We start from the raw sequence: 9378 nt of genomic DNA, 5'->3' as shown, positions 1-9378 counted from the left end.
TGTTCACCTGCCACCCAGCAAACATCACAGTTACAAGCCCATGAGTCACTTCTATTCACTGGAAATGAAGCACCATACTTCCTATTAACGCATTTCAACAGTTTCAAATAGCACCGGCTGTATGACATGAGTCCTTGACGGTAGTCATTTCCTGCGTCCCTGCTTTTTGTGGCAAATGAACATAAATCACTTTTGTATAAACTTAAATTACTTTATTGGATGAAAATGTTTGGACGAATACAAAGAGACATGAAATACGAAAAAGTGTACGCTAAAAATAAAAGAGGTAAAAAAATTGCACCAAACTCAATTTTAAGAAAAAAATTCATGCACAGTTTTTGATGTCAATAAAAAGCCACATAAAATTCGACATGTCCGCACGCGGAGTGAATAGAATATGAAAATATCGCTGGTTATGTACTGTGAAGGTAAAATACAGAAGTGTTGCATCTCATTGCTAGAAAAAAACATTGAGGTATTACAGCTTTAAATTACAAAACATGGCTTTGCTTCCAATTGTCCGGTCGTGTTTTTAATAATATAAAACCACAGGACATCAATACTCTTTGGTAAACTGGAGTGCATTTTAAAACGTTGTCCCCTGATACAAAAAAAAGTGATAAAGAAAAGAAAGAGAGAGAGTGGTACATGTGGTGAAAGGCACAGGCTTCAGTAAAAATAAGTGTCGACATCAAGGCAAATTTTGCACATGCAGGTTACAACCAACTAAAACCCACTTAAAAAACAGGGCACAAACTGATCTCCTACGCCTCTCCCAGAGTGTGTTTCTAGAGAAATGGGCAGACGCCACCTGTTATCGAAGATGTGCCGGTCAGGGCCAGGACACCTGTTAGCACACTGCCTCCGCACCACAGAACAGCTGTCTGTCTGTGTGCAAATGTTTGAGTGTGTGTGCGTCACGCTGAGAGACATACCCCACCATAGTGAGCCCACCCCCAACCTGTCAGCAGCTGTCCGTGGTTGAGGACTCCTACACTGCACGCCACCAAAAAACAGCTTTTATACTTAAACACATTCATATTCCTTCATTTGTAGTATTTTGGCTTAAGAGAAAACCATGTGGCAATGGGAAAAGTATCAACCATGTTGTTTTTAAAAAGTCAGCTCGAATGTTTCAGTTGTGTTTTGCCTCTCCGGTCCCGTATTAAGTCGTTGTTGTCGAGAAGAAACAAACAGTCTTTATTATTATTTCTCAAGGTCCTGAATTATCACCTCCTGGAAACACAGAAAGGCTGCTCTTCCGCTTTCTTTCATAAAATGGCTCAGGCTGTGGAAGGACAGCAGCCGGCTGCGGTGTGTTTCTGCAGCAGGGACATTCGGCTGAAGGTGCGAGAACAGGTGCCGCACTGGTACTTCTTGACATCTGCGTGGGTTTGCAGGTGCGCCCGCAGGTTCGATCGGTCAGCGAAGGCACGGTTACAGTGCGGACAAGAAAATGGACGCTCACCTAAGAAACAAAACAAAAAGGGATAAGAATAATTGGCTAAAGGTAGACTTTTTCCGCCTGCACCAGAAACGTGAGTGCCGACACAAAGCGGACTGATTGGGTTAAGTTGAATTTAGCCTTTAGACCTGAGTTTAGGTACACAAAACAAGTGACCACTCAAGCAGGGTGATAACCATTGCTTTCTAGCATTCTTGATCAACTTATCTCTGCTTATCTCCGCTCTCACACAACTGATTGATAAGATTGTCCTATTGTGACATTGTTAGGATGACGTCAACACAATGAGCGATCAATGGAAAGCAATTACATTGAATGCTGACTTGTGAGTGCATCACTAAACTGTGTTGCATTCATCCAGTCATTGATAAATGAAATATTGAATTTCAAACATAATGGAAGACATTTCCTCAGTTACATTAAACTAATTTTTGAAAATCCTACAAATATATACATCAAGTGATAGTTCGCCCAAAAATGATAAATCTGTCTGCATGTGGCTCTTGTCATTTCAAACCTGTCTGACTTTTTCCTGCTGAGGAACACAAACGAAGATATTTATAAGTTGGTAACTGAACAGCATTGGTCCCCATTCACTTATTGAAACAACACCAATGCCAGTGAATGGGTGCAAGTTAACAACATTCTTCAAAATAGCTTATTTTGTGTTTTGCAGAAGAATGAAGGTCATACAGCTCTGAAGTGACATGAGGGTGAGTAAACGATGACAGAATTTGTATTTTTGGGTGAACTATCACTTTATATATATATAAGAGCAAAAATTAAAGTTGAGTTGATGAAATAATTTGATTTACCTGTATGTGTGCGAATGTGTCCTCTTAAAAGCCATGGCCGTGAGAAGGCCTTTCCACAGGTGGGACAGACACAGGGTAGTGTGTGTGAGCGAATGTGCATCTTCAGAGCGCCAAGGCTGTTGTATTCTTTAGGACAGTGCTTACAGAAGAATGCTGGCCGTGTGGCAGGGACGGGGGGTTCGCTTTTGTCGTCCCTCTGCCCTGCCCTATTCTTATTGCTGCGCCTAGGCCTGCTGGTCTGTTGGGGATGGTACGTGTCCGAGGAATCTGGGCTCGGTGGGTCTGACGTGCGTCCTTCATCTTCTTCCCCGCTGCTGCTGCAGCTGACACTGGAAGGAGAGCTGAGGTCCAATGGGCCCTGGCTTGTAGAGAGGGTGGTTGGGGACGATGGGTCATGTAGGGAAGGTAGCAAGCTGACGTCCCAAACCAATCCGGTGGTCAGACAAGTCACAGGAATGTCATTGTTCACTGGTGGAAGTTCTGCCAGTGGGTATCTGTCTGGCAAGGTATCTGGAAACAAATAAGAACCCAATGAGTCTTACAACCATTAGCATTGAGTTATGAGATCATTAAAAGTATAGTACTCTTAGAGACATTTTAAAGTAAAAAGTGCTATGTTTCGGCATTTTGAACAAGATATGCAACCAAAAAAACACATGTGCACCTCATGGATGCAACCACAAGACCTAAAAAAAGACGCTGTGTCTGGAATTTCACAAGGAATATTTTTGACATCCTTTAAAAAAAAATCGAGGAACAAAACACAGTTCCTAATATGTCCGATGTTCGTTAAAATGTATACACTTCCAAACAGACGCTTTTCTCCGTTATGCCCAGCAACATAACTAACACCACAGTTGATACTGTTGCACACCTCAAATGTATTTATATTTGGCTGAAATTCGTTTCAAAAGTAGCAAAAACTCACCATTTTGACATTCCAACTCGCTGTAGTTTGGCCTCTTGCTGGTGAAATACTTCTTTACCAGGAATGACCGAGGCATGCTGAGCGCTTAAGTTTAAGCAATCCACTCCAGTTATTTTCAGGGGTAAAATCACGCAGGGATGTTCCGCTCCAAAAAGTCTATATCGTACAAAATATATCGACCCCGACAAACTTCAAACCTCGCAATGCAGAACGCTGATCTGCAGAACTGACCTACAATTAGTGAGTCTGTACTTATTTAAAATAGTCTGTTAGACTTGGTGGGTATACGTCCACTTGGACCCGCCCAAAAGAACAGCCTACAGCAATCGGTGTCGTCAGTGCGTCATTTAATTACTCAGCACTTGACTGCTGCCTAGGTGTGAAGCGCACTTCACAGGTAATACACACACACGAATTGTTTAATTCGTGCCTATCAAGATCATGTAAATTAGGCATTCAAAATTCATTGTCTACTTCACAACTCTAAGTCAATGTGTGTAGAAAGGCAGTTCATTTAAATAAAGGCTTTTGTGAAGGGATTGCTGGCGATTTTCAAAGTCTACATAATGAAGGATGATATAATTAGTGAGTACTGCGTAAATCTAGCATTCTTCCTATAAAAAAAACCTATTGAATACATGCAGCGTTTGAGAACAGAATCACCATGATTTCTAAACGAGTGTTGAGCCAATGTAAAGTATAACTAGACAAACATCTGTGGAGAAGCTTATGAAGTACTGACTTCAACAACTGACAAGTGCACAAAACACTTTTAATAGCTAGAGACGACAGGATGAGTCAGGAATAAGTTTGATTATAGCGCCACCTCGTGGTGATACGTTTTTTCTACCTATCATCATGCCTGTCTTTTTACGACTATTAAAACACAACTGTTATTCTTACGAAGTTAACATTTAACAAAAGGAGGACCATTTTGTCCACAATATTTTATGACGTTCATTGAACACAATAGTTTAAATATATTAATTCGAAAATAATTGTATTGTCCTGTTAAATATTATTTATAGTGACGATGGAGTACTTTATAAAATGACGCTTTCCACTCTCATTATTTATTTGTTTATGTATTTATTGTTCATCCATTAGTTTTATATAGCTCAATAAAAATGTTTTTGTTACCCTTGGACTAAAACATCTGCTTTATGGATAAATGTACGATGTATAAATATAAGTATATATGTCCCCCACACGCACTACACCTTTCTTTCTGACGCATAAATATAGTTATTTTAATGATTATTTGTGCTTAAATTAAAAAGATTCTTGGAAATTGTTACAAGGATCGACAAATTTAAAACAATAATAATCTTTAAAATAAAAATAAATAAAAAATGTCTCCCAGTATGTTCCCACAGTCCGTTGCTGCTGCTGATCCCCATTCTGCAGTTTTCAAATTATGTTACACGCCCCTTAGATATGACCAACTCCTTGGCTCCCTAACTGACCTGGAATCAGCGTTACTTGCGGGTAACCAATCCGTATTGGGGTGTAGTTTTAAAAACCGTTCGTCGTTCAGAGAGGGTGAAAAACAGACAACGCACCCTTTAAACTCGGGCCCCATCTTTTGGTTTGTGTACGAATCTGATTGGATAAGCACTCGCAAGTGGGCGTGCCCCACAACTCCCAGTGTTGTTTTTATTATCAGCTGTTTTCGGGATCTGTACTGCGCTATCACAAATCTGCTGCAATAACTGATAATAGCGAAAAGAAAAACTAGCTGTTATAAACATTTATTCGTGCATTGGAAAATCCGTTGCGGTGTAAACAAACAGGTATGTTTTAATATTATAATATGTATGTTTAATTCTGAATAATTGCATATATTTATTAGCTTTATTAGAAGCTGCGGTCATTTATATTAAATAGGAAGGTCGATTTCAAAGTGTCGAGTCATATTCAAGGGGTGCACCATTCTCAAACGGTTTAATTCAATGTTTTCATTTGACATTTTCATCGAAATGTGCATATTACAAAGAAATGTATTTACGTACTCATAGAATAACTAAATATTTTGTGAATGTGGAGGATTACCATTGGTGTCTTTCCACATCCCCCTATAACCTGTGGCGATGTATAGCATATTTAGGACATGTGTTAATACGAGTACTGATAAAACAGTGACCCGTGTGTTTGCCTCAGAATGTAGACTGTCTCTCGAAGAAAGGGCAAGACAAATTCATCCAAAAGTCAAACGGAAAGAGTGCTTTCATAAATAATGAACCGTGAATTATGCACAATAAGTATTTTAATCTGAATCAGTTCTACACGAAGGGGGATGTTTCCAAGCGAGATTTCTGAGAAAATTGTTGTTATTGTTTAATGGCACTCCCCCCAGCTGGAAAACGACAGATGGATGGCAACAATGGAGCTGGGGTACAACAATGGACACCCCAAATTAAGTTCAGTGTATTCACTGAATGCGTGATATCTATGTCAGAGTTAAGCATCTTCCTGGCGACACGAATTCTGATCAACAACTTGTATTAAATAATATTCATAACTGAGCATTTATCTGATACTGATGTGTTAAAAACACGTGATTCAAATGGGAGTGTGCAGGTTGTTAGGCTCATTGTGTTCAAAACATCATTATGTGAGGAAGTGCTTATCTCGCTTTTGTGGTTTTTGATTAATACTTTATGGTTGCCAACCCTGAATAAAGTTGCTCTGATCATTATGAATTTGTCTGACGCACAAGAGCTTTGTGACTGACCTCAATATGAGTTATAAAGTTAAAAATAGCTCTTGGCCTGATCTTTCCTTGTGTGGTTTTTAATCAAGTTAGTGAGATATTTCGAAACAGGGACTACAATCCATATGTTTACATTAATGTCACATTTCCTCTCTGCCAAAGGTTGGGCCGAAGCAGTATTGCACTAAGACTGTGACATTTGGATCTGGGCCCCTCGGGCTGGTAACATCAGTGACAAGTGTGAGACTAGACTAACCAGTTCACCAGAAAAGCAAGCACATCAGCAATTTTCAGTACAATCACACGTAATTTAACACAATGTTTCAACGGCTTACAAATCTGCTGTTTGGAAGTGGGATTGAAACAACTCAGGAAGCAACTGTACCAAAGCCGGGGTCTCCAGAGGTGGACGATGAGGGCTGGCTCCTGGTCAATGCATCTGGTCAGTGTTAGAAAAAAACACCCTTTACATTTATGCATTTGGCAGACGCTTTTATCCAAAGTAATTTACATTGCATTAGCCTATACATATATCCATAGCTATGTGCAATCCCCTGGGTCGAACCCACAACCTTGCGTCGTTAAGGCAATGCTCTTACCACTGATCTACAGGAAAGCTTTTAAATACTTTCAGCTTATTTATATTATGATTTATAATGGGGTATGGTAGACCAAATCATCTTTTTATGTTTCTAGAATTACGTGTCAATTATAGAAATATGTAATTACAATGACAACTAGTAAAATAATTAAATGTTGGAGGCATTAAAAGATAATGTGCATGGCAATTAAAAGGTAAAACTAATGTGAATGTAGACTAGTATTATTTATGAATCATTCACATATCTTTCGAGTTACCAGATGGTAAAATGTTTTAACTGTAAAAAATATATATATTCTTTGTTTTCTTTTCTATGTAGAAGGAGAGACTCTCTCTGAGGCCAGCGAGGGATCGATTACGTTAATAGAAAGCTTGTCAAACACAGAGAAGTGTGCTGCAAAATTTGTCAATGATGCAAGGTGAATGTTACCACTAAATGTGCTCATAAGGACTATTGATTCGCCTAAAATTTCTTTCATTATTTATTCACACTGATGTCATTCAAAACCTGAAAAACACAAAAGACAATATTTTGAACAATGCTGATAACCAAACAACATTAACTTCCTTTGTATGGATTTATTTTTATCAAAGTATATTCTTCAGCCTTCCACAAAAGAAAGAATCATATACAGGTTTTGAATGGCACAAAGGTAAATAAATGATGACAAACTTTTTCTTTTTGGGTGACCACTAAAGGTTTTTAAAACATAGACGTTTGGAAAATCTAAATAAATATACATTTGCAAGACATGCACATCAACAAGCACTGATGTGTTTTATGTATAGAGCCCTCAAAATCCATTCACAGGTGTTTATAGTAGATGCATTTAGACAACCATAATCGGTCTTTCTGACTGCCTGTGATCGTTTTACCCGAGATGGACGCCAGAAGGTGTTAACAGGGTGTTTATTTTCACTTAGAGGATTTAACTGACAGTCATTAATGGTCTGTATTGATTGGTTTAAACCAAAAAGTCAAACACTAATGATTTTGATCTCTATCCAAAGCATGGAAGAGCCAGAAGTTCCTAGCGCTCGGGGTAGCGGGCGAGTGTCTCAGAGGTTTGCCTCGAAGGCTGGTGCTCTTGTCAAAGTGACCCAGGTGGGCAGAATACAGCGAGCTCAGGCCAGAGCCAACCGCCACACTCTTGGCCGTTATTATATTCAGCGCCAGAACCATGTCCGTCAGCGTCTTCCTCAACACTGCTCTCGGATACACCGTGTGATTCTGCACCAGCCCCGCCATCGTAACCTCAAGCACTAAGGTGCAGAAAGAGCGAGTCAACATAACACTTAGTAGTGCACTTAACAGAAACATGCAAGCACCATGGTGGAAAATTGCTTTGTGATATTTTACCTGTTTTATTATTTACCATGTATGGTAGAATAAATCAAATGGCAGCTAAAATGTCTCCAAAGTTATGTTGGCTACTTGAAAATCTTGGAAGTGTGTTTGCCCACCAGTGCACTGTTAAATGACTGTCATGCAGAAATAAAGGCTTAAAGGACTTTGGTTTTCTTGTGTTTCTTTTGTTTTAACTAATACAGAAACTAAACGTAATCGGTTAATAATTAATCAAATGACTTTGCTAAACAAGCTATTAAATTTGACAGATTTAGCAAGCACCCTAGTGAATGTATCCTATTCCACTGTGTCTTACTTAAAAGGTTTGACAATCACATTTTCTGATATAAAATCTATATACACTGTTAGATCTTCATTTGTGCAAGCGATGATCACTAACCACCCAACCCCAAAATGACATGAAGCCCTATTTGATCATATAGGGAAAAGGCGTTGCACCTGCAAGGTACTGCAATGACCACTAGAGGGATTAGTATAATATTTTAAGTCTTGGTGTTTTTGACATTATTCTTCCATTTAACTTGATTTCAATAGGGATAGTTCTCCCTAACATGAAATTTCGGTTATCAACCTCTATATCTACATTTACTAAAGTAAGACATACAGGTTTGAAATGACAAGAGTGATTCCGTAAATGATAACAGAATTTTCATTTTTGGGTGAACTATCCTGAACTAACAGGAATTTGTAGAGAAAGTTGTAATTGTTTTTGTGGAACTATCAATTTTGGTGCGCTACTTTGTTTCTTGGTGAAACCATGTTAGCATGGCAGCATAAACATCACAAGACCATGATGGTGTGGCAACAGAACTTATCAGTGACCTGAAGCTGCACATCTGCTTTAATGCAAAAAATGTTTCCTTCAGGTGTAAAGCCTTAATAAGTGGTAAAATTATGTAAGGGCCCTCCTCCCAGTTACATAAGAGTCTTTAAGGCAGGCTTTTTTAGATTATCTTTATAGATTGTCTCATTGTACTTGCTGACACGCCAGTCTGGCTAACATCTTCCTGCTTTAAAAGATACTTTATAAGCAGGCAGAATGAGAGTTCAGAGCTCATGGAAGTAGATAAGAATGGAAAAGATGACTTAAGCCACGTAATGTTGGTATATGATGGTATATGAGCCACCCCAAAGAGCTGTGAGTTCAATATGTAATATTTTATGCAAAAATCTACAGGGGAGTTTGTGGTCACATACTTGATTATTCTCTTCTTTGGGTTTTTTGAAGCATTGCACACCACTCATAAAAATATATTGCTCAAATAAACATGCCTGTATACTGTTGAAAGGTGATCTCAACTGTCCTTTGCTACAATATTTTTTCAGATATCTTAAATTAAAGAGTGATATTTCCACAAAAGAAGATATTTTGAAGAAAGTTGTTAACCGGACACCGAGCCTGTTTTGTATGTTCACAAAGTAGTAAGGTGCATAAACGTCTCATTTCCCCATAGACGACAAACTGTTGTCCCAGGTCACTGTTGACA

At 38.8% G+C, this 9378-nt stretch overlaps 2 protein-coding genes across 3 annotated transcripts; one reads left to right on the top strand and one right to left on the bottom strand.

Annotated features, from left to right (window-relative positions):
• Positions 1 to 205: 205 nt before the first annotated feature.
• Positions 206 to 3474, bottom strand: snai1a (snail family zinc finger 1a). The gene is made up of 3 exons (XM_056735571.1): positions 3209 to 3474; positions 2281 to 2790; positions 206 to 1468 (listed from the first exon to the last, which is right to left on the bottom strand). Exons 1-3 carry the CDS (start codon positions 3282 to 3284, stop codon positions 1284 to 1286), a joined length of 771 nt encoding a protein of 256 aa, XP_056591549.1. The 5' UTR covers positions 3285 to 3474; the 3' UTR covers positions 206 to 1283.
• A 23-nt stretch (positions 3475 to 3497) lies between these two features.
• On the top strand, positions 3498 to 8034 carry tp53inp2 (tumor protein p53 inducible nuclear protein 2). 2 transcript variants are annotated; one of them, XM_056735573.1, is made up of 4 exons: positions 3498 to 3605; positions 6084 to 6363; positions 6842 to 6941; positions 7534 to 8034. In XM_056735573.1, exons 2-4 carry the CDS (start codon positions 6240 to 6242, stop codon positions 7787 to 7789), a joined length of 480 nt encoding a protein of 159 aa, XP_056591551.1. In that variant the 5' UTR covers positions 3498 to 3605; positions 6084 to 6239; the 3' UTR covers positions 7790 to 8034. The 2 variants fall into 2 exon arrangements, with proteins under 2 accessions (XP_056591551.1, XP_056591550.1); XM_056735572.1 differs by lacking the exon at positions 3498 to 3605 and adding an exon at positions 4765 to 5001.
• The last annotated feature ends 1344 nt before the right edge of the window (positions 8035 to 9378 follow it).

Source organism: Triplophysa dalaica, chromosome 21 (assembly GCF_015846415.1).
Source record: "Triplophysa dalaica isolate WHDGS20190420 chromosome 21, ASM1584641v1, whole genome shotgun sequence".
NCBI lineage: Eukaryota > Metazoa > Chordata > Actinopteri > Cypriniformes > Nemacheilidae > Triplophysa > Triplophysa dalaica.
The sequence above is the reverse complement of the archived record's forward strand: the minus strand, read 5'-3'. Positions and strand labels throughout refer to the sequence as shown.

Bases quoted from the DNA above. Each gene is read 5' to 3' on its own strand.
- snai1a (XM_056735571.1), bottom strand. From the start codon at position 3,284: ATGCCTCGGTCATTCCTGGTAAAGAAGTATTTCACCAGCAAGAGGCCA. The intron at 2,791-3,208 runs GTGAGTTTTTGC...ATTTGTTTCCAG, and splicing joins CGAGTTGGAATGTCAAAATG to ATACCTTGCCAGACAGATAC. The intron at 1,469-2,280 runs GTAAATCAAATT...TTTGTTTCTTAG, and splicing joins ACACATTCGCACACATACAG to GTGAGCGTCCATTTTCTTGT.
- tp53inp2 (XM_056735573.1), top strand. From the start codon at position 6,240: ATGTTTCAACGGCTTACAAATCTGCTGTTTGGAAGTGGGATTGAAACA. The intron at 6,364-6,841 runs GTCAGTGTTAGA...TTTTCTATGTAG, and splicing joins GCTCCTGGTCAATGCATCTG to AAGGAGAGACTCTCTCTGAG. The intron at 6,942-7,533 runs GTGAATGTTACC...CTCTATCCAAAG, and splicing joins AAATTTGTCAATGATGCAAG to CATGGAAGAGCCAGAAGTTC.